A 26,854-nucleotide genomic window follows, 5' to 3' on the forward strand; every position below is an offset into this window, starting at 1 on the left:
CTCAATCCAGGCACTTAGGTTCTGCCTGTGGTTGCATACCTGGTTCATCTGGGCATGCTTAGGTTATGTGACCTTTAACCTGTGGATCCATGGCAAATGAAAAACAGCTCACAACTTTGTTACATAGAAGTTGAACCAGACTGCTGTGGTTACATTATTATCTATTCTGTTTTCCAGAACAGTTTGTTGAAGATTGATATTAAGCATTCTTCATCTCTGTGCTTCTGTCCAGAATGACACTGTGCAACACCAGTGACTGGTAGCACACAAAGTTTTGTCTTATTGAAAGTTTGTAAACAGAGAACCTTTTCTATTTAAAACAGGCCTTCTCTTCCTTCCTCTCTCTCCAGTGGGTCCTTGTAGCTTCCTTTTATTTGCATAGTTCAGTAGAGGGGAGTTCAGAAAAGGCCTAGATACAGTAGCGGGGAGTTCAGAAAAGGCCTAGATAGATGAGAGAAAGAACTACAGCTCAGTCCAGGGGCAAAAAAGCTTGTTCATACTTTATCTGAGTGGCAAAAATCCACACTAGTCTGCCAGTGCTCCACCTTTGTGAGCCCAAATCTACAGAACTCGCATGTACTTTTAAAGGATAATTACAGATCTTTTTTATATTTGCATACTTAACCCTAGTAAGCCAGGAACCATCTCTGAAAGAAATAATAATTAGCATCTCTTATTAGCTAAAATAGGGATTCTTCATTGTTCAGTTTGGTGGAACCAGTAGCCTCAGCAGTCAGAATTTGTTTCAGTCTTTTAATCGTAGCAGGGGAGAACTTTACCTTTTGCTTCCTTGAAAGAGGGTCCCTAGAGTTTTGTAAATCTCCAAGTAGATTTAACCTAAAGCTGTAATTAGGAAAGTGAGCAAAAAATATATGTGTAAGGATTTTAATTGCTACTGTGTTTATAACTGAGATTGTTGGAAGAAACTTGAACGTTCGTCAGTAGGGGATTGGTTAAATAAGTTGATGCATACATAAAATAGAACACCATGTAGCCATTAAAAGAACATGGTAGACCTATGTGTCTTGACATGCAGAGATTTCTAAGATATATTAAGTGAAAAAAATCCTTCCCTATCCAGTATCATGTTGTGTCTTTTTGTCTGTTGCTTTTTGTTTTTCTCTCCGCTTGTCACTTAATCCATGCCAATATGTTAGCCTGTTGAGATGGGCTCTCTCCTAGATATTTTTAAATGTTCCCTTCAAAGGACAAAAATAAGTTAATTTATAAAACTCTTATGGTGGCTATAAAAAAGCAACAATTAAGCATTTAAACTGAAGCCTTCATTTTCCTACGGTTAAATTTCTAGGCACCAGGCAGAGGCATTCCAAATACTATTATTTGACATAAATGTATTCAAAAAGTTGACATTGTTCTTTTTCTCTAAATATTGAAAATCTTTTAAAGGATTTTACTTGTGAACACTTAGAGATGGAATCTTTGAATCCACTCCTCATATTAACTTCATTTTCTTTGCCCTTTTCCTCCTCACCTCCCAGCAGCATCACATAAAACTTTCAGGGCAGCGAGCCTCTGTGGGGCACCCAGAGGATGTGTGCATGGCAGGTGGAAATGGTAATCATTCTGCTTATGTCAGTGATATGGGAGTGATCTTTGTGGATCACCTTGCAACAAAAGCTTTTTTGGTACTGCCTAAAAGGAGCTGTCATCTCCATCCTCACAAGCCCCACGCCACAGCTAGCATCTTGGCCACCAACAGAAATTGTGAATGAGCAGGTAATAGTGGAGAGATGGGAAGCACAGTTCTTGATTGAGACAGTATTGAATTTATCTCACTTGTCAAATGGCAGGATCTAAAATCTCCTTTGACTGGCAGCGTTAGAGAAGAAATTCAGAAATGCCAGGTCACTGTAGACTCTACCCTTTCCATGAAGTGTTTTGCATTCTTCTAGCCAATCAGATCATATCACCTGAACCTCTTTATTTTTTACTTATTTACTTTATTTTTTGGGTTCATATTTGACCAACTGAACCTTTAAATACTTCCCTAAAAACAAACTGTTGTCTTGAACCCTTTAAACTGTTCAAAATACAAAACTTTAATGTTTCTCACCCTTTAAACTGTTTAAAATACAAAACTTTAATGTTTCCTCTGATAACATTTTCAGCAACCAGTCTTTGCTACATTGTCCTGCTGTCTGCCTCTCTCTTGACTGGCACCTGATATTGTTAGAGAATAAAGAAGACTTGTTCATGCCACCTTTATGCAGTTAACCACCAATGCCTGATCCTCAATAGGGGCCATTATTTTTGTGTATTATCAGCACAAGGAGAGGTAGTATACTGGCTGAAAGCATGGGCGCTGGAATTAGGTTGCCCACATTCAGATGGTTGCCTCACCACTGTATGGCTGTGTGACTTTGGGGAAGTTATTTTTGAAATTTAAATTTAATTCCTTTTCAAAGTAATACATGTACATAATTTTTAAAAGTACATAATTTAAAAAATTTTTAATACCATAAGCTTATAGGAAAATTATAGTCCTCTGCTCTATCCCATCCTTAATGTCTACTCCCCATAACAATATATATATTATTACATTATATATGTATATATGTGTGTGTATATATACACACATATATATTATCCCTGTTATATATATTATATATATAATATATATTATTCCTGAAAGTTTATATATATACACACACACACACACACACACATATACACATACACACACACACATTTTTTTTGAGACATAATCTTGCTCTGCCACCAGGCTGGAGTGCAGTGGTACAATCTCAGCCCACTGTAACCTCCGCCTCCTGAGTTCAAGCAATTTTCGTGCCTCAGCTTTCCGAGTAGCTGGGATTACAGGCATGTGCCACCATGCCCCGGCTAATTTTTTTGCATTTTTCGTAGAGACTAGGTTTTACCATGTTGGCCAGGCTGGTCTCAAACTCCCGGCATCAAGTGATCCCCCTGCCTTGGCCTCCCAAAGTGCTGGGATTACAGGTGTGAGCCACTGTGCCCTGCCCATAACAATAATTTTTAACTTAACTGTTTAATCTGTTCTTTAACTCTGTGTTTCTAAATAACATGTTTAGACTGCTTTTTATGGATTTTTTTCCATTTTAAGTATTATCCATTGACTTCCTATTAAGGAAGATGAAGATTTAGCTTTCTAACCCACTGCCATCCCCATAACACACACACAGTTTCTCTCCTGTTCCTCTTTTCACTCACTCTTTTCTCCTATTCCTCCCACATAATTTTGATTCAACTACTTTTTAATATTTACGTAATTATCAATATTATATAAGATTATTCTCAGTTGAGCCTTATAATATACCATGATTATGTTTCCTTTCTTACACATCTTTTTGTTTTTCCTAGAGTTAATGATTGCCTCATTTTTCCCATTGGGTTAGTTTTCTATATATCTCATTATATAGAATTCCAGAGCTATAAAAGGTTTATATGTTTGCTGTGTTGCTGTGTTTGAGCACACTTATCTCAGTATATTATTTTTTCTTTCTCTGAAAGCTTTTAAGACTTTTTCCTCATCCACATTGGACTCACATTTCATGACTACATGCCTTCTTTTGGATCTTTTTTCTTACATTGTCCTGAACACCCTATTTGCCCTTTTAATCTGGATTTTTTTTTCCTTTGATAATTTCTTTCCCTCCATTTTCTCTGTTTCTCCTTTGCAGTATTCTTATTAATTGAGTGTTGGTACTTCTAAATTGATCTTCTGATTTTCTTATCTTTTTTCCCCTCTATTTCCTGTTTATCCTCTGTCTGCACTACTTTCTAAGAGATTTCTTAAACTTTTTAAAAACCTTCTTTTGAATGGTTAATTTCTGTTGTCATAGTTCTCATTTCCAAGAGTTTGTTCTCTGCTCCCTCCCCACCAAAAAAGAGCATGTTCTCTGAATAATGATTCTTTATATGATCTTGTTTCGTAGATATATTTTTTAACTCTGCACGGCATTAATTATAGATTTTAGAAAATTTTCTTCTGATTCCCACACTGTTTTTGTTTCCTCTTTCTTTTGTTTGCTTATTTTATTCTCTTTAGGTTAGAAGCTTCCTTTACTGTCTGGTGTTCATTAGCTATTCATTCCTATTTAAAACTAAAGCACTAAAAAACTAATTGGAAAGCTGGAGGGCAGGGTAGAGACTATTGAATGTGGGCTTCTCTATAGGCTGAAAAGAGGCAAGTCCAGCATTTTCACTGGCAGATCCCCTGATCCTTAAATGTCATATCTGTAGTTATTTTCTCTTGGACTAGTCATTTCCCCTAGAGAGAATCCTCTAGCCTCCTGCTTTGGGGCGGGGAGTGGAGGGTGGTATAAGCATGTACACCAAGAATCTGGGAACTAAGGGGAAATGAAGACCTGACCTGAGATTTCTTCAGTCTGTTAATTCACTTAGTAATTGTCCATCAGTTTTTGAGCTTCTAAAATGTTATTAATGGTGATTGCCTCTCTCCTACTCTCTTTGCCCTTATGAATCTGTATTTTTTATTCCTTTACTATCATTTTAGTTGAGTGTAAAGAAGGCAATAAATGTGTATGTTTGATTTACCATATTTCTGGGCAAGTTATTAATATTTAACCTCTCTGTGTCTCACTTTATTAATCTGAGAAATGGAAGAAAATAACAGTCCCTACCTCACAGAACTGGTGTTAAGAAGTCAGAAAAAAAAGAAGTAGTCAGAAACCCATTTATGACTTAACTCTGTGTTTGGCACACAGTATGCATTAAGAAATGTTCGCTGCATTCTTGGTAGTAGTAATAAATTATAAAAATGTCTGATGAAGTGTTGTCACAAATGAGCCAAGCATATCAATCAGTGAAATAAGTCAAAAACAGTCTTTCTACCCCATCTCTTTGAGGTAAAATGTTAATATCCATTTCAGGGAAATAGAAGAAAAATGATAACCTTAGCTTGATATCAAGATTTATTTTTTTAAATGACATTAGTTAAAACTAATGCTTTTCATGAGATCTGAAATGAGTTCCAATTGGCTAAGTCAGTAGAAACCTTACAGCAAACGAAATTGTTATTCATTTAATATTTGGAATTTGCAACTGTTTTAATCAATTAATTATGTTTCTGCATTCTGTGAATTAAGTAAACCTGAAATACAATTAACTGTAGTTAATAGCCTTTGTGGAGTTGCTTCTTTCATTTTATCAACAGTTATTAAGCACTCTTGGTATGAGCTGTGGTCCCTGAGCTTTCTGCCTATATCAAAAGCAAACAAACAGTATCAGAAACATCAAAGAGATCTCACTGGGCCTCAGGTGCAACATGAAAATAATGGAATAGGTGAACTGGTCCACTCAGCTCTCAAATGTGATTCTATCATTTTTATAAGCATCAATATTTTTTAAGCCCTGACTCAAATCCGTAATCCATTTCCAGAAGTGCTTATTTGTACATATAAAACACCCACATTGAGCACATGCACAGTCTGTGAACACTGCATTCGATAAATTACCCAATGTTAGTCACATCCACTCTGATAGAAAGAGAGGTAGCTAAGATATCAAACCTTTAAATATTTGATCTGTCCAAAAGGTATTTTACCTTAGTGACTATCCTTTAAGTGTCCAACTTTAGGCAGTGGTATTCAGTCTGAATCATCTAATGACCAAAGACAAGCAGAAATAGTGATCGTGGATAAAAAGAGCTTAAAACACAACATACACACACACACACACACACACACACCAGTGAATCTATCAAGGAAGAATTACAAACGTTCATTTTAGATTTCTTAGAAAAATTAGATTCAAGCAGTGACTTCCACCTGTCTCTCATTTTTGCTTTGAGAAATCAAGGTAATTCTCAATTATGCTATAGTCACAGCTAAGAATTTTACTTCATACTTGCTTGCTCTCAGATGTAGGTTCCAGATATTTGGTGATCTTAGAATTGTGTAAACTTAGATTCAGAAGATTCACAAGCTGGAACCTAGATTCTAATTGATAAATCAAAGGTAAAATGTTAAATAAATAATAGTAGGCAGAAAGCTTCTTGAGGGCCAGCAGTCACCCTCATCTAGCCCAACTCAACTACCCTAATCCTCTGTACATGGTTGTGGGACAGAACAAGTAAATAAATAATAAACTTTCAGAAACTTCAAGCATTGCTCATTAGAGCAAATTTATAAAGTCAAATCATTCTTCAACATGAATGAATCCCTTCCATACAGATGTGTCCCTGTACTTAATTATCTTGTACTTAGTTCATATATGTTCTTTTTTTTTTTTTTTTTGAGACAGAGTCTCGCTCTGTTGCCCAGGCTGGAAGTGGCGGGCCATCTCAGTTCACTGTAAGCTCCACCTCCAGGTTCATGCCATTCTCCTGCCTTAGCCTGGTAGCTGGGACTACAGGCTCACCACCACTTCATCAGCTAATTTTTTGTATTTTAGTAGAGACGGGGTTTCACCTCATGTTAGGCTGTGATGGTCTCGATCTCCTGACCTCGTGATCCACCCGCCTCAGCCTCCCAAAGTGCTGGGATTACAGGCATGAACCACCACGCCCGGCCTATATGTTCATTGTTTATCTCCCTTACTTTAGTTTTTGAGGCCAGAGACCAGGCCCTCACTCTCACACCCATAAGAATGTCTAGCACAACCACAGGCACAGAATAAGTGCGGATTCATGCAAATCAATTATGTGATTAGCAAACATGGTCATTGCACATGTCCTGTGTTCTACAGCAGGCTTGGCCAAGTGGGACCCAGCAGATCTTGCTTCCCCCAGCATGGCAGCAGCTGACTGGAGTGGCCACCCACACATCAGTGCAGCACGCCACCGTCATTCCTGAGACCATGGCAGGCACCCAGCAGTTGGCGGACTGGAGGTAAGCAGGAAACCCCTCTAGGGTGGGTGGGTGTGTCTGGGATGAGAGGCATGTCCACTGCAGACACAGGGCTGCCAGGCCGGCCTATACTTGAATTCTCTGGTTTGTAGAGAGCTTTTTAAAGCTTTTAAAAATATTGTGTGGACTATGAGTGCAGTGTAACAGGAAGCAATTTTTAAATAATATACCAGGATACAAGAAAACCTGCTTCATTAATTTATGCTCAGTTGTCATTCCCATCCAGAATTCAGTTATATCATTTAATCATCAGTGTAATTCACCAGACTTGGTTCTGGATGATGTTTGGTAGTTTCTCAGAATTAACTTCCACATTCAGAAAACAAAGGTCTGTCACCAGTGAAAGAATGCAGAAGAGGGTCCCCAAAGCCCTAAGCAATTCTAGAAAGTGTTCTGAAGATGTTTGAGATGGGGGTACTCTAGAGTCTATCTGACCTCCCAGGGGAAGGTTTGACAGAATGGGGTTTATTTGGAAGGGTAAATGCTGGCATATTTGCTGAGTGTGCCTCTTCAGTTAATAGGCATATCTTACAGATTAGAGGCTACTTCCCACACACCCGAGAGGCATCCACCTGCCTGCCTGCCAGCACTGCATACCCCCTGCATCTGTTTCCAGAACTCTTCCCTGTCCAACTCATGATTTCCTCACAGATGCACTCCTCTGTTATTTTTATGGCTAGATACCCTTGTACCTTCCCCCCAACACCACCACAATGGCCCCCTTCACCAGTGCAGAGCCAAATGGCAGCCCTCCAAGTTGTCCCCAACTCCTCACGGCCCTTTTGGGCTATCTCTCATTCTGCACGAATATCAGGGCAGGTCACTTCCCTCAACCCCCTGACAGCCTCCATATCACCCAGGGAGCCTCCCACAGTTCTTATTCTGACCTACATGGCTATTGTGAATTAAGATCTCTCAGGGAAAAGTAGAAAGGTGGTGATATAAGCCCCCAGTCAGACCCCTACTGCAGCTTCCTCCATTCCTCCACTTCATTTTCTGCCTAGTACAGAGTATCTGGGCCCTTCCCCACAGTCCCACTCACTTCCCCACTGGCAACACCTTCATGCCACCACTGCACTCCAGCCTGGACGACAGAGTGAGACTCCATCTCAAACAGCATAGAGCTGAGTTCAATCCTGGCTCTGCATGACCTGGGGCAATTAACCTTTATGCACCTCAGTTTCTTCTTCAATAAAGGGATAGTAATGCCTACTTCACAGGATAGTTGGGAGGTTTAAATTGAGATAAAATACAAAGCACTTGGCCTATATTTAACATGTACCATCGCAGTGCCTGGTACATGACAGGCATTAAATAAACCTGTCATCTTCCCTCCCCACTATCACATCGGCCCATGCTCAGCAAGATCGCCTTTCCTCCTCCAGTTCATTAGGAGCAGCCAAGTGGAAAGCTGTCTGACCAACTGGGTTTTTTTTTCCCTCGCCCCTTTTTCTCCTAAAAGACCACACACATAACATATTCCTATTTTCCCCCTTTGTCTTTCAGCATTTATAGCTCATCTAATTTCAGAAATACACATACACTTACTAATTCCTACGTATTTCTTATTCCTCCTCCCTCCTTCCTTTCTTTTTGACATCTCTTACCTACTGACCACAGAAGACATCCAAAGCCAGCATACTCTCTTCCTGGTCTCTCTCCATGTCTTGTGTGAGCCAAAGAATATCTATTATTGTGGATAGATATCTAATATCTAGTATCTATAAGAAACAGAGGTACCAGTGCTGGGCCTGACTCAAAGGAGAAGGAATGCCATCTGTCTATGGGAGAAAGAGCTACAACAAAATAAAGAAGCCTAATATCAGTTTCTTGGCTCACGTCTGTAATCCCAGCACTTTGGGAAGCCGAGGCAGGCAGATCACCTGAGGTCAGGAGTTTGAGACCAGCCTGACCAGCATGGCCAAACCCTGTCTCTACTAAAAAATACAAAAATTAGCCAGGCGTGGCAGTGCACACCAGTAATCCCAGCTACTCAGGAGGCTGAGGCAGGAGAATCGCTTGAACCCAGGAGGCAGAGGTTGCAGTGAGCTGTGATCGTACCACTGCACTCCAGCTTGGGCAACAGAGTGAGACTCCATCTCAAAAAAGAAAAAAGCCGTAATGAGTTTCTAAAGTCCATGTAAATGCCCAGAAGACGCTATCAAAATCCCTATAAAAGTATTCATCTACTTCTTTTTTTTTCCTATTCATCCTTTTCCCCATGTTGCAACAATAGGTTCTTATAATTTTTTTAAATTCAAATGAATTATCCTTTAGCTCTGAATTTTATTATGTGTTAAATGAGCTCTTATGGGCAAATCTCTGAGTCAGTCACCACCTTTAACATTTCTGTGGGAAAACAAGGCTTTGAGCTTCATACAACCCAGATTATAAGAATTTTGAAACATAACCCATTTTTAGGATGAGGGCTGCCAGTATTTCTATCATGACTTATTAATTTTGATTTAATACCAACTTTATACTTGTCTAGTCAACCTTCAGTTAATCTAATTGTTCATTCAGCAAGCGTGTAATTAATTGATCAGCTGCTACATGCCTGAGCATTGTTCTAGCCACTGAGGTAATTCAAAAGAACGTTAACACTTCCTAACACCAGAAGCATATGGCTCCCAGGCTTCAAAGTTTGTTTTTCACGTAAAGTACAATTTCTTCATTAATAAAATGGTATTGCTAAGATATCCTGCCTTCATCACAGAGTGGAATAAAATAACCCATTGATGACACTTTGTAAATTCCACTTTTTCTTCATTTAAAAATTATTTTTATAAAATTAAGGTGAAACTTTTTTTTTTTTTTTTTTTTTGAGACAGTGCCTTGCTCTGTCACCCAGGCTGGAGTGCAGTGGCACTATCTCGGCTCACTGCGGCCTCTGCCTCCCAGGCTTAAGTGATCCTGCCACCTCTGCCTCCCAAGTAGCTGGGCCCATAGGTGCACACCACCATGCCTGGCTAATTTTTTCTATTTCTGGTAGAAAGGGGGTTTTGCCATGTTGCCCAGGCTGGTCTCGAACTCTTGAGCTCAAACCATCAGCCTGCCTTGGTCTCCCAGAGTGCTGGGATTACAAGCGTGAGCCACCATGCCTGGCCTGTAAATTCTAAAATAAAATATTGTTCAGGATAATCACCTACGTGCTCAGGGACTTTAAAAGTTGGAGGAAATATTTATCTCCTGTCCCTAGAACTTAAAAACTCAGAGCCGGTGCACTTGGCATTCTTCCCACTTGAAAGTCCTCTTTCTCACTCACAACCAGTTGTGTTTCTCCTACTCCTTATGAGTAGAAGAAACCCACTCGATGAGCACACATGGCCAGGCTCATCCCTTTAGCCGCGAAACAGCTAGTGAAATAACCAACTGCAGTCAGCGTTTAACTGGGGAGGAAGCTTGATCTTTCAGAGGAGCTCTGTTTTTAGAAGACCTCTAAGGCACCTTGTCCCGGCTCCCTTTCAGGAACACGCATGCTCACGGAAGCCATTACAATCCCATCATGCAGCAGCCTGCGCTATTGACCGGTCATGTGACCCTTCCAGCAGCCCAGCCCTTAAATGTGGGTGTGGCCCACGTGATGCGGCAGCAGCCAACCAGCACCACCTCCTCCCGGAAGAGTAAGCAGCACCAGTCATCTGTGAGGTAGGTGGTGAGAGCCACCCTAGGGAAGAGAAATCCCAGGAGATGTGAGTGCTAAAGAAAGGTAGTTTAGGATTAGGGAGTATCAGCACCCACTCTGAACATGGGACAGTTGCATGGGACGGGGGCACTCCTCTTCCTGCAGTGGTTAGCAAAAGATCCCGTACCACATGGACTGGCCTAGGGTTTGCAGGAAGCACTTGGTTTAAGACCGTGGTAATAGTGTAGGGGTGGATGCAACGGAATCTTGCAGTGGGCAAGAGAGATTGGGCTTAACTCCATACAGTATGGGCAAGTGAAAATTTATAGCCAAGGCGGGGTTGGAGAGTGTCAGTGGATGGGAAGTTACTAAGAGGAAGCATCAGGGGTAAGGGAGATTCTGCCTAAGCTGACCTAACAGGACTCTTGCTAATGACAGGCCCAGGTGATCAGACATCACACCTGGAGGCTGAGGAACCTAATCAGATATCAAGGGTGATCAGATATCAAGGATGGTGGGTTCTTGCTAAACTGACTGAGCAGGGTTTTTTGCCAAAAGGAGATTGTACAGCAGAGTGCACAGTTAGACCTAGGAGAAGCTTCTCAAGCCTGGCTAAAGTTTGGTGAAGCAAATGATCTTTTGTCACTTTCTACTTGTCCAGAGAACACTCAGCCTCACCTGAAGTTTCATTTTGGAAACGATTTACCATAATACTTGTTTAAAAATGTTTTAAAATGTTGAAGGTGTTAAAAAATGTTTTAAAAATACTAAAGAAATGTGCTTTCTTTGTATCTAAGATCAGAAGTTTAACTCATGTAGCACCTTGCTTAAATATAAGCAATAGCTTGTTTAATACCAGACACTAACCAGCAGAACACGAATCTTTCCCATTCCCTTTAAATCCATTCTCATCTCAGTGAACACTTTAAAAAATCAAGGTCAACAAAAGGCTGCATGCTGTATGATTCCATTTATATGGCATTTTGGAAAAGGCAAAACATAGAGACAGAGATCGGATCAGGGCTTGCCAGAGACCAGTAGGACAGGAGGAGATTGCGAAGAAGCCTGAGGGAAAAAGCTCTAAGTCTGGATTGTAGTAGGGGGTTATGACTGTGCATTTGTCAAAACTCATCAAACACTTCAAAGGGAAAAATGTTACTCTATGTCAGTTATACCTTAATAAACCTAACTTGTTAAAAAATAGAGATTTCCAAGCCAGACAGAGAGAGTGAGAGAGAGATCGTGTGACTACAGGATTGCTCCTACATCTCTTCCTAATGGCACAGCTTTGAGGTGCTTAATTGCTTATTTGTGATAAGTTAATCAAGAGAAGTCCGGTTTACAAAATGTCTAGTGGTTTTGGTTTTTTGCTTCCTCATATAACCGGATACCAGAAACTAGGCCTTCTTCTTTTCATTCTCATTCAAAAATTCATCCAAGGGCTGAAGTTGTCATCCTTCAAGATTCCTTTTTTGGGTGTTTCTGACGACTCAGGAAAATTTATCTCAGATCTTTGGCAGCTTTCCAGAACGCTTTTGTGTGGCAGCCTTGTGACAGCTCACCCATGTCATTATTAGACTGGGTGGCAACAAAGTCCACTGTCTCGATCCTCATGGGCTGTCATGCCCAGCAAGGTCACATGGAACACTAGTCTGTCCCAGGACTGAGCGTAGCATCTTTGTGGTTCACCTTGGCTGAGTAGGGGCAGTAAGAACCCTTAGCCTCCCAAGCTGTTTAGCAAGTCCCTCCTTTTTGTCTACTCACCACCCAGCTGGCCTCACGAAGGCTCATTGCCAGTGCATTTCAAGATCGATATAATTATAGTGAAAGTTATGTATTTGCTTATTTTTAAGACCAATGCCTTAGGCAAAACAGTCTGAAAGAACAGTAGTCTCTCCCTTGTTGGTGATGTGGCCAGGCGTACTTTTCCTCAACAATGCCAAGTGGAGATATTAAAACCATTGGTAGTGAAAAACATAATCTTAAAATCGTAATGTATTAGCAACAACAAATACATAGGTTTATAGTAAGTACAAACAATGGTACAATCTTCCCAGTGAAACGTATTACCAGTCCCTAGGAAGGAGCAAGCAATGTATCTGGCACTAGCTAGATAGAAAAATAAATCCACCTTTATTGAATTACTTTCATTTTACTGCCATCCCTTTAGCTAGAAGGTGCTAGAATCTCTAAAGACATATAAAAGTCTGAGTTTCGTTATACATTGGCGTTAGTCCCTCACTGCATAGATACTACAGGTTGAGCATCCCTAATCCAGAAATGCAAAATTTTCCCCAAATTCAGAACTTTTTGAGGATTGACATGATGCCATAAGTGGAAAATTCCACACCTGACATGTGGTCTCAGTCAAAACTTTGTTTCATGCACAAAATTATTTTAAAATAATGTATAAAATGACCTCAGGCTATGTGTATAAGGTGTATATGAAACAGAAGACTTTTGTATTTAGACTTGGGTTTCATCCCCAAGATATCTCATTATGTATATGCAGATATTCCAAAATCTGAAAAAAAACAAAAATCCAAAACACTTCTGGACCAAGCATTTCAGATAAAGATGTTCAACCTGTGCCAGAGTCAGTGAGGATCTAATGGGGAGGGGAGAAAGTATTTTTCCCCTAAAGTTACCAAAAATCACATTGGTTAATTTAGTAAGGAATTTCAAGTTGATCAAAATTAAGATTAAAAGGTCTCTTTTTAAGAGTGCTTTTTCCTCTTACACTTTTCCAAATTTTCTATTACAATTTAGACTGAGCCTGCCATGAGGCTCCATGAGACAAAATCCAGAAAAATCATTTTTAAGGTTTTTAGCAATTATATGCACACAGATATTTTTGATGGTCATGTTCTTTTTCCAGAGGAGGAAAGAAGGAAAACTGAACCATTAGTCACCAAGGTTAGGTCCTTTAGATCCTGAAACTCTTGGCCGGGTGCAGTGGCTCACGCCTGTAATCCCAGCACTTTGGGAGGCCGAGGCGGGCGGATCACGAGGTCAGAAGATCGAGACCATCCTGGCTAACACCGTGAAACCCGTCTCTACTAAAAATACAAAAGATTAGCCGGGCGAGGTGGCGGGTGCCTGTAGTCCCAGCTACTCGGGAGGCTGAGGCAGGAGATTGGCGTGAACCCGGGAGGCGGAGGTTGCAGTGAGCTGAGATCGCGCCACTGCACTCCAGCCTGGGCGACAGAACAAGACTCTGTCTCAAAAATAAAATAAAATAAAATAAAATAAAATAAAATAAAATAAATAGATCCTGAAACTCTTAAGGAATAAATGTTTCAGTAGAATAACCATTAGCAAGGAAACCAAAGCTTGATGTGGCAAACACCAGTTCTTCCACCACCCCCAAAACAAGACTTAAGTACCTTTGAAGGGATGACACAAGACAGAGCTCAGAAGTAGGGCCTTGACCCTGAAGGCAAGGGACTGTGTTGGAGCAAACACAATTGGAATCCTGGCATGACATCTGCTCCTACAAGACCTATAGAGACTGGGGCACAAGAGCCCCCTCCCTGCTCCGAAAGCCCTGGCTGCTCCCTTTGTCCTGCTGGGAGCAGGCATGTAGATCCAAACCAGAGCCCAGAGAAGGCCTGTGTAGCTGCTCACTGAATGATCCCATTCCCAGTCACAGATGGAGACTCATTGTCCAGCCGCTGACTTGTTTTACAGAGATTTGGCAAAGCAGGTGTTTCTAGGCAATTGGGCTCCTTCGAAGGACTTGTGGGGCCTGACCTTCCTCTGTGTGCGAGTGTGGTTTTCTCATTACAGAAATGTCTCCACCTGTGAGGTGTCCTCCTCTCAGGCCATCAGCTCCCCACAGCGATCCAAGCGTGTCAAGGAGAACACACCTCCCCGCTGCGCCATGGTGCACAGTAGCCCGGCCTGCAGCACCTCGGTCACCTGTGGGTGGGGCGACGTGGCCTCCAGCACCACCCGGGAGCGGCAGCGGCAGACAATTGTCATTCCCGACACCCCCAGCCCCACGGTCAGCGTCATCACCATCAGCAGTGACACAGACGAGGAGGAGGAACAGAAACACGCCCCCACCAGGTGAGGCGGTGCCACTTTAGCCTTCCAGGAAGGAGCCGGGAGGGTTTGCATTGTGTGTGGATCTGACCATCTTCCATCATCAAACATAAGGATCCCTCTCTTCTGACCCCTAAAGTTTGGTTTTGCCATCTACTGTGGTCCTAAAGTTATTTCAAGAGAATGTCAAACAGGTTTCCCATAATTGTTTAAAACCAAAATAATGTTGAATCACTTTGGTCTTAAAAAATAATTATAGGCCCTATACATTTGGGGAACTTGAGACCATAAAAATCGGGCACACAATGCCAGTGTATTTCATCCTCTGTAAGTTTAAAAGTCTCTCCCTCAAGCTAGTGAATTTATTCCCAGTTGGTCAGGATACTTCTCTGACATTGCCTTGGCTCACTCAGAATACGAAGTAATTGTCCAATTAATGAGAAATTTCCCTGTGTCTGATTAACCTAATCTTTCAAAATTGCCAGTTGGCTCTTCACCCAGAGAGCATTACTGTTTATCCCAAAGTAATAATAATTCATTTTAGTCTTTGTGTGCTTCCGGGGGAGAGGGAAGAAATCTTTATTATATTTACAAAACTATTAACCCTGGCGCCAGAGCCTCTTTTTCTGTACTGCCCAGCCAGACTTCAGTAAAATGTGGTTTTTGTTTGGGCCGCTCAGCTCAGGTTCTGAGCAACCCTTCTAGAACAGTTGTCTTCCTGGCCTTCTGCACCCCTAGAGTCCCTGTGGCCTTGTAGAGCCCAAAATCTCATGACCCCACCCTACTGGCTCCTTTGCATTGGGACCAAGAGCCAGGGAAGGGAGGCCTGCCCCTCCCAAGCCCAGCGCTGCCCGTCAGCACGCATCCCGCAGCGGGATGTGAACTCTAATTCACAATTAGGCTCGAATTATTAATTCCTGATTGGATACAATGTAACTAATTAGTAATCACAAATCCTTTGATTAGATAATAAATTCTCACATTTGAAATCATTACAAAATATATAGAGAGACTGATGAAAACATTCTCATTATAACTATTCCTGCATGGGACATTCCCTTCCGTCTTTACAATGAAGTCCAGTGGTTTTAGTTTGTTGCCGGGTGGGGTTAGTACATGTCTCTTTCAAGCGTCCTCTTCCCAACAATTAGGTACAGCCTAATTGTCATTGTCTTTTGGAGAAGAATGTAGTGGAGCACTTGTGGCTGTAGCATTGTGCCAGGTGCCAGAGGGGACCCAGGTCAAAGTTCCAGGCACAGCACTGAATACGTTGGCAGCCCAGGACTGCCTTACTCCCCATCTGCCTAGTCCAGAACTGGCCTCAGGTCCCTTTTTAATGACAGCCTCAAGTTGAGTCAATGGACCATTCTCTACAGTGCCCCACCCCACTACCCAGGAATACTGTCGGTTCAGTCCTTGCGTGGGCCCAGTGGTCTCTTCACAAAGGGGATGGCCCTGCCCAGCCCCAGACGAAAGCCTGGCCTGGAGCAGCCACCCACACATGGGTAGCCTTGGTCATCAGAAGGGCCTAGCAGCCTTGCCCAGCCCTTTGCCACAAATGGAGGAAAGCAAAAGCAATTTAAAATCTGACAATCAGCTGGATTGGAATCTCATTCCTAACGTATGAGATCTGAGTTGACACAGACTCTCAACATCTGTGCCCAGGAGAGAATTGAATAGCATGTCTGAGAAGGAGGATGAGAGAGCCGTCTCTCCACCAATCAGACAGCTGACAGGGCTGAGAGCGGAACGCAAAGCCCGAGCATGTCCCTGCCTCCGTGGCAGCCCCTAAGGCCCCCAGAAGGAAATGATAGAACCAAGAGGCTGGGCAGCAGATGAGGACCTTCATGAGAACAACTCAAAGAAACCTAGGAGTGGGAGCCAGGTGCACAGGTGAGGGACAGCCACAGACAGTAGCAGTGGCCACTGAGTCCCACAGCATCCTGCAGTGAAGAGTGGCAGGGACTGCCAGCCTGCCAGGGTCATGAAAATGTGCCGGACACATCAGGCTGAATAGGGAAGCTGCAGACTGAGGCTAGGGAGTCATCCAAAAGGCTTCAGCTGTCCGCAGTTGTGACTGGGAGCTCCCAGAATAATGTTTTCTAGAGAGATCCAATGGCTATTGCCTTAGAAAATGTCTTCACACTCAAGAAGGTAGGAAAGTGTATTTGAGTCTGAGTAGGATAAAACAGAAACCAGTAGCTGTTTTATTTATAGAGAAACCACTGTGTAATTGTGATCACATTATTGTGACTACATTTTGGAATGAGAAAAAAAAATGTGGGGAAATATGATTACTTGTTCTTAGAAGTCAGAATTATCATAAAATTTAACACAGTCGGTATTTATTGGCCCCACTAGTGTAAGATATTATGCTGGGAACTGCAGGTGTTACATAAATAAGGTAGACAGTCTGTGTCCTCATGAGGTTTGCAGGGTAATAAGCAAGACGAAACACATACAAATCATTATAACACAAAACAGAGTATCAGTCCCATAAAAATGAGCAAAGTACCATGGGGGACTCAAAGGGAAAAAGTTTAAGGGAATAGCAGGGGAGGGGGCTTTGAAGGCTAAAGGTCTCGCAGGTCCACACCGTAGAGGAGGTGGGGTTGCAAATTCAAGTGAGGGGATTGATGGGGCAGAGCCTCTGAGGCAGGCGAACAGGATCAAGAGCCCTGTGCAGGAGCTTATCCAAAAGGGGCTTCAGGATGGAAAGGGGGTTGGGGAGGGATCTCCCCTTAGATGGGGGTGGTCAGCTTTGTCAGGAGATACTGAGGGGCTCAAGGGGAAGCATCAGTCCTGGGAAAACAAGGATGCACCCCCAAGTGCAGCCACATGGAGGGGTCACCTGGTCCCTCTCCAGCTGAAGAGCTTCCCCAGCCCTTCTGTGTCCCAGCTGGAGCAACGGAGACCTTCCCTCCTACATGTTGATCATCCTCGTTCCCAAGCCTGATTTCTCCTGTGCCGTGGGCATGTTGATTCCCACCTTCTGTGTTCCCAGCCTCGTTTTCTATTTGCTACTTACCCCAGTGCCGGTCCTGTAACTTTGCCTGAAATACTGGTTAATTCCCCTAACATGGCTCAGCCTCGGCTTGGCAGCCAGAGTCAGGCAGCCGATGACCTTCAGAGGGATGGCAGTGCCTCCACCACCAAAGGGGCTTTTAGACCAGATTGAGGGTGTCACTAAACCTCTAGGACTAGACGATACAGCCTAGAATTTTTAAAAGAAGGCCGAGGCAAAATCATTATTCCTGACCCCACGTATGTGGCACTGTTAGTTGCACAGCAGATGGCTGGCTAGCAGCTCCACTCGTGAGAACTCCAGGCCATGTTGCAGGCAGATGCTGGGAGACGCTGAGCTAAAGACAGGAGAATCACAGCAAACATACACCGGATGCTGCACCCGCACTAGCTCCTCCATCATTTGATGGGGCACGCGAGGCTGGTATTCCTATTCTCATTTGATAGATGAAGACACTGAGGCTCAGAAAGGTAGGTGACTCACCCAAATTGATAAAGGTTCTAAATAGCAGAGTTGGGACTCAGGTGCCATGCTCTTGAAGAAATGGCAAACTTAATAACTGGCAAAAAATAACTGATTTCAGTCATTCATTCAACAAATACAAATTCCATCCTGCTCCCTCCCGTGACTACCACCATGCCGTGGTGGCACCCACTGTGTGCAGGGCACCATGCCAGGGCCACAGGGAGTCTAGAGTGTTGTCCACTGAGCCCCCTCTTGGTGCTGGGCGTTTGTCAGGGTGCTGGAGCCATGGCACTGAGAAGGGCAGAGTCAGCTCTTTTAAAAGTAGGAAGGTCAGGGAAGAGCCAGGGACTCCTTTTCAGTGAATTACTGTGGACTAGGGGACTCTGGTCATGGCTAGAGAATTGGCCAAAAGATGAGACAAACAGATATTGTTCTGGGTCCCCCAGGATTAAGTAGTAGAACTGGTCTTCTTTTAAATATTTATAGACAATTTTGATTAGAAAAGCATTTAATTATCTACACATACTGAACAAGCCATCTTTTCTCTCCTGGACTCTCTTGGACGGTTTATAGGTACACGTCTCCTGATCCAGAACCCCCTGCTAACCTTAGCCTGTACTGAAATGGTCTTGTAAAGGCTGTAGCATACAACCTTTAGTCATTACGGTAATTTTTTTTTTTTTTTTTTTTCAGTAAGAACTGGAGACAGTGTCTCACTATGTTGCCCAGTCTGGTCTTGAACTCCTAGGCTCAAGCAGTTCTCCTGCCTTGGCCTCCCAAAGTATTGGGATTACAGGTGTGAACCACCATGCCTGGCCAAGAGTAATTTTTTAAGTGTGTAAACCAAAGTGGCTTGTGTCAACTGATCAGCTAGAAATGATTTTGTCCAGCTCCATTATTCACTCATGTATTCACTCATTGAGTTACCTGGATGTTTCTGGTGGGTGGGTTGTTTTGCTTCGGTCATCAAGACCCTCCTGCAGGCTGCACTTCACTGTGCCTTTGTAAGCAGCCACTGTTTCAGCCACTGTTACCAAAAATGAAAACTTTCAGAAAAATGATTCATAAATATCACTCAGTATTTTAGATGTAGAAACAGTTACTTAGGTCACTCTTAACATGTTTATATATAAAAAAAATTTGACCTGAAATGTTTTCCTTCTTTATACTAAGTTGAAAGTCTAGAGAAATTATTATAGATAAAGCAAGGTTAGAAAACTGATAAACTGCTGCTCAAATTACTTTGGCCTGAAAAATTAACATCCACTTAACAGAGGGAGCAAAACCCACACACACTCATTTATTATTGCATGGGCAAAAAACCCAAAGTGGGATTAGCCTCCATTGCTACCTATAACCATGTAGCTTGCTCCATCCTGCCGTTGGTTGAGAAGCTACTTACAGCCAATCTCCTGCTGTGCTCATGGGGACGTGGGAATCAAGCTTGAGTGAAGGAACAAAGGAACCCAAACACACAGTGCCATTTGAAGGAACTTTGGTGTCTCTCCATTTTGAGTACAATACATCCCCAGTTGAAAGCTACTTCAGTCATGTGACTCACCTGGAGAGATGATGGAAGGATCTTTTGTCCAGCTGACTTCGCCGCACCCTCTTTACAGGGCTCCATTTAAGACACTCCAGTGGGTTGAGTGGAATGGTTTAGGGGTGTATTTTGAAGAAGAGACACTCCACCCTACTGTCCCCAGCTGCTGTCACATTACAAAGCTGTCACTGATGTGCCACAGCTTCCTGGTTTGCTCCTGGCTTTCCACAGGGAAGAGGGAGGAAGAGGGGTGGGAGAAGAGGGTTGGATACCATAGGGCAGAGTGGTGCTCAGTGGATAGATTGAAGGTGATTTGGAGAGATGAGTCCTAATCACCCAGGCCAGTTGGGAAGAGAGACTGGGCTTCAGAAGAACATGGAAGGAGAGCAAACACTTCCTTCCGCTGCATCTGATGGGACAAGGACGAGGTGACTACTCCTGGCTCCTTCCGTGACCCTGTTTCTGATTTCACTAGAAAGTAGTCATATAAAAAATGATCTTAGTGGTGATATATGTGTGTTTATATACACACGTGTAGACATAGACATAGACATAAATATGCAGATAATACAATTTGAAAGGAGGAGCCAGGCATGGTGGCTCACACCTGGAATCCCAGCACATTGGGAGGCCAAGGTGGGAGGATCACTTGAGGCCAGGAGTTTGAGACCAACCTGGGCAACATAGCAAGACCCTGTCTCTACAAAAAGAAATTTTTAATTCCCCAGGCACAGTGGCACGTGCCTGTAGTCCCAGCTACTTGGGAAGTGGTACCAGCAGTGGCACGTGCCTGTAGTCCCAGCTACTGGGGAAGCTGAGATGGGAGGATTGCTTCCACCCAGGAGTTCGAGGCTGCAGTGAGCTCCGCTCACAACACAATACTACAGTCTGGATGGCAGAGTGAGACCCTGCCTCTAAAAATAATAATAATCCTTTGAATGGAATGTATGTGCCATATTAAAATGAAGATTTTTTTTCTCTCTGATGACTCTAAGTCAGCAGGTATCAGGAAGGAACACTGTGGTCTGGAGGCACACTGGAATTACCAGCGTGAGCCACTGTGCCCAGCCAAAAGTAGTCATATTCTTTACCACATCATCTTTCCATGATGATTAAAGGAGATAACACATATAACGCACTTTAAGCCGTAGGTTAGTATGCATGCAATAAATGTTACCTGTACTTAATAATCAGCATCATAGTAATAGAACATATAGCATTGACTATGAAATCAGAAGGGTGAAAGAAGTTATTGGAGGAGATGAGTTTTGACCCTGGTCTTGAAGGATGAAATTGACTCAGATTAGCAAATAGAAATCAGAGACACGTTCCAGATAAGACCCTACAGGGAAGGGGTCACAGGTTATAGCTGATCTTCTCCCAGTGTTTTCTCCTTTAGGGATTGCTTTACTTTTTAGCTCCTTATTTATTTTCATCATTTTAAAATGATGAAAATTATCTATTGCCATGACAACATAATGCAATTGTGAACTCTGACAGCTTTGTTCTTTATTCAGAAGTGATGTTCTTTCAAGCCCATTTCAGCAAATATTTCTCATTCTGCTCCTATCGCTCTCTCTCTCACTTGCATTAACCAAGTCATAATGGAATTGATAAGCTGTCAATAATAATTAGATGCAATCATGGAATGAATCCCAGTAGTATCGATAGATACGAGCCTAAAGAATCTGCAGTAGTCATCTCAAATGTGTGCTCATTTCTAAAGTGACTCATTTCAGAGCTTCCCATTAGTTCTCTAATCTGCATAGTGTGTTCAGGTAGAGCGCAGAGCTTTCTCACAATGGAAGAGATGAAAAACAGCTAGCAAATGAATTCACCTTCTGCGAATAAATGTGCCACTTGTAAATCCAAAAAGGTAGGCAAATCAGCATCAAGCCGTGCCGTACATATTTACTCATTAAGCTAGGGGCTCCCCAGCTACAACAAAGGGATGGGACCCGGGAAGGGTTTATAAAGGTTTTATCCCACACTCCTTATAGATTAACTAGACGGTGACATGCAGATTCTTCAGTCTCTTTGGTGGGAGGCTCACTACCTGTTGGGTTTCCATTAAGTAGATGGCCCTCAGTTCTCACAGGTCACCCAGGCCAAGCTGTCCGCTCTCACAAGACTCATGCCAGAAGGCCATTCTTCAGTGACAAGAAGCTCAGTGACTCATGAAGTGGCTATTGTGTCTTGAGATAGTTCTAGTTAGAAAATTCTTTTTCACGTTAAGCTGAAGCTTCTCCACAATTTCCACATTTGAGTGAAGAGCTCCAAATATGCCCAATTGGAATTTTACTCGAGGACAGATTACAGTTTTGCCAAAATTAGTGTGTGTTTTTGTCTTTTTGTTTTTTTAAAAAAAAATTGCTCATTTTCTAAACTACTCAGATCCTAAGGAAGATATGATCAGCAAGAACTGGCCAGATCTGGGTCTATATGTAAAGTATATCTACTAAAAGGATCTCTTTCCTCCCCAGATTAGGGCTAGACCATTCCTATTTTAAAATGTCTCTAGGAATCTTTCAGAGATCCTCACAATGGCTCCTTTAATCATGAGTAATCTCTCTCAATGAGTTGCAGAGCAGGTTGGAGCTGGATGGATGTTACAGGTTATCCAGGACACTGTCCAGAGCCACACCAGTAAAGGAACATCAGAGCTAGGACTGCAGCACCAGCTCCCAGGACACATTTGGGAGTCAGCCTCCATCCTCACCTGGGGTCCTCTGCCCACAGAATGTGCACCTGCAACAGAACATGTCTGCGTTTCGTGAAATGACCAGAGGCATGTTCATCATTCAGGAGTAGCTGTGCCTGAAACTGAGAGTAAAGGGCAGGGCAGCACCATCTCCTCCTCACCTCCCCTCAGGAACCAGCAGCTGCTCCCAGTCATGGCTCCCAGCTCTTCCCCTGGCCCTCGAGCACTTTGAAACAGTGCCGGGTGGGAGGAGTTCCCTTATTACACAAGAGACTGCAGCACACCAGTTGTTTCCCATTGCTCCCCACCACTCATCCCAGAAGACAGCTGCAGGTTTCACTGCCCTTGTCTTGTTAAGGCAGCTCTCCTTCCTTCCTGCTCCCTCCTTGTCCTCAGCCTCCTGCGTCTCCCTGCTCTCAGATCCCTCCTCCCTACCTCCTAGCTCAGAGACCTCCTGGAGTCCCACTTCCTAATTCTTTTTTTTTTTTTTTTTTACTTAATTTATATTTATAAAATATGTTGAGATACTGTTTTTTGTTGTTATTGGTAGACAGCAATCTTTTTTTTCTTTTTAAGACGGAGTCTGGCTATGTCACCCAGGCTGGAGTATAGTGGTACGATCTCAGCTCACTACAACCTCACCTCCCAGGTTCAAGCAATCTCCCACCTCAACCTCCCAAGAAGCTAGGATTACAGGCATGTGCCACCACACCCAGGATTTTTTTTTTTTTTTTTTTTTTTTGCGGGGGCGGAGCGTGGTGGGCAGAGTCTCCCTGTCGCCCAGGCTGGAGTGTGGTGGTGCGATCTCCGCTCACTGCAACCTCCACCTCCCATGTTCAAGCGATTCTCCTGTCTCAGCCTCCCTAGTAGCTGGGATTACAGGTGCACACTGCCACGCCTGGTTAATTTTTGTATTTTTAGTAGAAACGGGGTTTTGCCATGTTGGCCAGGCTAGTCTCGAACTCCTGACCTCAAGTGATCCGCCCACCTTGGCCTCCCAAAGTTCTGGGATTACAGGTGTGAGCCACCATGCCCAGCAGATTTTTTATTTTTAGTAGAGACAAAGTTTCACTATGTTGGCCAGGCTGGTCTCAAACTCCTGACCTCAAATGATCTGCCTGCCTTGACTTCCCAAAGTGCTAATTACAGGTGTGAGACACCGTACCTAATTATTTTTATTTATTTTTAATTTTTTTTTTTTTAGAGTGGAGGTCTCTTTGTCACCCACACTGGAGTACAGTGACATGACCACAGCTCACTGCAGCCTCAAACTCCAGGGCTCAAGCCATCTTCCTGCCTCAGCCTCCTGAGCAGCTAGGACTTATAGGCGCACACCACCATGCCTAGCTAATGTTTTTATTTTTGTAGAGATGGGATCTCACTGTGTTGCCCAGGCAGGTCTCAAATTTCTGGCTTCAAGCAATCCTCCCACCTTGGCCTCCCAAAGTGCTGGGATTACAGGGGTGAGCTACCGCACCTAGCTCCCACTTTGTAATTCTTGTACTGGATGTCAGTGCCCTCCCACTCTCTAGGTGTCTCTGCTGAGCCCTGATGTACAGCTGCAAAGTGCCCAAGACTCTCAATCTCTTTTGCTTTTTTTTTTTTTTTTTTTTTTTTTGTGAGACAGAGTCTTGCTCTGTCGCCCAGGCTGGAGTACAATGGCACAGTCTTGACTCACTGCAACCTCTGCCTCCTGGGTTCAAGTGATTCTCCTGCCTCAGCCTCTGAGTAGCTGGGATTATAGGCACCTGCCACCACATCCGGCTAATTTTTGGTATTTTTAGTAGAGACAGAGTTTCACCATGTTGGTCAGGCTGATCTCGAACTTGTGACCTCAGGGGATCCACCCGCCTCAGCCTCCCAAAGTGCTGGGATTACAGGCATGAGCCACCTCACCCGGCCTGGACTTTGTTTTTGATGGAGATGTAATTCATGTACCGTACTGTACAGTTCACCCATTGAATGTGCATAATTCAGTGGTTTTAGGCTATTAATTTTTAATTGTAAAATATATATAACAAATTTGACATTTCAACCATTTTTAAGTGTAAATTCAGTGACATTAATTATACTCATAATGCTGTATAGTCATCACCATTATCTATTTTCAGAACTTTTCCATTGCCCCAACCAAAAACTATACCATTAATCGATAATTTCCCACTCTCCTCTCCCCTAGCCCCCAACCTCTGGTAACCTCTAATGTATTTTCTGTCTGTATGAATTTGCCTATTCTAGATATTTCATATATGTAGACTCAAACAAACTATTTGTCCTTTTGTGTCTGGTTTATTTCATTTAATGTTTTCAAGATTCATCCATATTGCAGCATGTATCAGAACTTTTTTTTTTCTTTTTTTTTTTTTGGAGACAGTGTCTCACTCTGTCACCCAGGCTGGCAGTGGTGTGATCATAGCTCCCCGCAGCCTCAAACTCCTGGGCTCCCACCTCAGCCTCCCAAACAGCTGGGACTACAGGCACACACCACCATACCTCGCTTATTTTTTTAATTGTTTGTAGAGATGGGTTCTTACTGTGTTGCCCAGGCTGGTCTTGAACTCCTGGCCTCAAGCAGTCCTCCCACCTCAGCCTCCCAAAGCACTGAGATTACAGGCATGATCCACCCCTCCCAGCGTTCATTCATTTTTATGACTGAATAGTATTCCACTGTATGGATACACCACATTTTCTATCCAGTCACCAGTCGATGGACATTTGGGTCATTTCCACCTCTTGGTATTTTGAATAGTGCTGCAGTGAACATTGGCTTACCTGTATCTGAGTACCTGTTTCCAATCCTTTAAGTACGTACTTAGGAATGGAATTGCTATATGGTAACTCTGTGTTTAGCTTTTTGAGGAACAAGCATATGGACATTTCACATTTAAACTGTCATAACTGGGAGGTGTGGGTCTGTATTAATTAAAATTTATCTACTGTAAGTTAACGTGAAGAGCTGTAAATATATGCAACCAATTCATTCCTCACCTTCTTTTGGTTCTTAACAATTATCATCTGTACGATTCATCTGACAGTTAATCACGGAGGCTTTGTGACATCCATTATTCTCTCTAACTGGTTATTTTAAAGCTTTTACTATTTAACTTGTCATGTTTTTATACAGTCCTCCACTGAGATTTTAATCTCCTCGAGGGCAGAGACACATATTTCTTTGTATAGCAGCTATTCCCTGTAGTACCCCGCATAGATCTCCAAGATATCATGAGTTTTAATTTTCTTTCATTTCAATCTTCTGGTTTTTTCACAGGCTAGAAAAAAGGAAACTTTTCCAGCAAGTCCTCACCCTGATAGAATTCTCTTTGCCTAGATAAGTTTTTTGCAAACCTGTTTTCACATGTTAAATAAGGTAACACAACTTGTAAGAAGAAGAATCATAGCAGCCATTATGGAATACTTATCATGTGTTGTGTATCGTTTAAAGCACATGTGCTTTCTCACTTAGTTATCAAAACAAGCCTATGATATAGGTCCAATTGTTACCTACCTTTTACTGATGAGGCCGCTGAATCACTGAGAGGTTAAATAGCTGCCCACCGCCCTGTCACCAGCACATGTTGACGTTAGATAGCTGACTGCAAGGTTCATGTTCTCACCCACAAACACGGTTAGGCACCCTGAACCAGAGAGGATAGTGTCCAGCCACTGGAAGAATTATCCAATCTAGATGTCAGGAGCACTGGGCTTTGGGGAGCAGGGCCAGCGCCTCCTGGGGACTGCATCTCACAGCTCCCTCAGCCTTCTGTAGCTCAGCAGCAGGGCTCTGTTCTTCTGTCCCTCCTGCCTGGCTGCTGTGGGCTCTGGAACTTGCCCACTTCCCTGCTGCCCCTAGGGTGATGGAGATCCATCATGGGAAGAGCCTGACCTGGCTGTGTGGCCTCAAGCAATATACCCGGAGGTGCCTGTGACTCTGAGGCTCTATAAATACCAGCGGCTTCTCTCATCCAATTAGCTGGAAACTGACCAGCTTGCCTAGGCAATTTTCATTTCTTAAAAATAAATGATCAATATATAAAAATAGATGCACACTCATCTTTAAAGCCTTATATAAGCACACAATAAACAATAAATTTCACATCCATCATGCCAGCAGCCTCTCACTGAGTTTGAAGACAGACAGAAGTAGTTCCCAAAGTAACCACACTAACTTAAACATCTCTGAACAAACATGCTGGCCAAGAGCCATCCAAAGCCAGTGCCTCCCTATTGTATGAAGTTCCACATGTAAGATGAAGGCCAGGGCGTCAGAGTGGCTTTCACACAGCATCAACGTGGCAGGGGCCTTCCCACCAGGCCCCAGTGCATACCATCTCCCCCGATCCTTGGCCCAGGCAGTGGAAAAGCCACAGGTGGGCCTGGCTCCTGAAAAGGGGAATGCAGAGGTCCTAGTGGCCTGCACACAGCCCACAGAGCACACTCAGAGCAAGGAGAGGCAGAGGGTGTCAACTCCAGCTCTGCATTCTCCACGGCATGTCTGCACCGTGCTGTGTGGGTGCAGCCTCCTCAGAGCCTCACACTGCATCCCATTCCTTGGACATTCTGTGCCCTCCTGCATAAGCTT

General features: G+C 43.1%; 1 protein-coding gene across 9 annotated transcripts in view; it reads left to right on the forward strand.

Moving 5' to 3' along the window:
- Nucleotides 1–26,854, forward strand: part of HIPK2 (homeodomain interacting protein kinase 2) — a 219,002-nt gene that overhangs the window by 169,487 nt on the left and 22,661 nt on the right. For 7 of the 9 annotated variants that reach the window (XM_031665119.1, XM_031665124.1, XM_031665116.1 and 4 more), the window contains exons 10-12: nt 6,709–6,851; nt 10,338–10,517; nt 14,284–14,565. In XM_031665119.1, coding sequence (XP_031520979.1) covers nt 6,709–6,851; nt 10,338–10,517; nt 14,284–14,565 — 605 coding nt within the window. The remainder of the gene's footprint in view (nt 1–6,708; nt 6,852–10,337; nt 10,518–14,283; nt 14,566–26,854) is intronic. The other 2 variants (XM_031665121.1, XM_031665117.1) reach the window with 1 other exon arrangement.

The sequence above is a fragment of the Papio anubis genome, chromosome 4, assembly GCF_008728515.1.
Source record: "Papio anubis isolate 15944 chromosome 4, Panubis1.0, whole genome shotgun sequence".
Taxonomy (NCBI): Eukaryota; Metazoa; Chordata; class Mammalia; order Primates; family Cercopithecidae; genus Papio; species Papio anubis.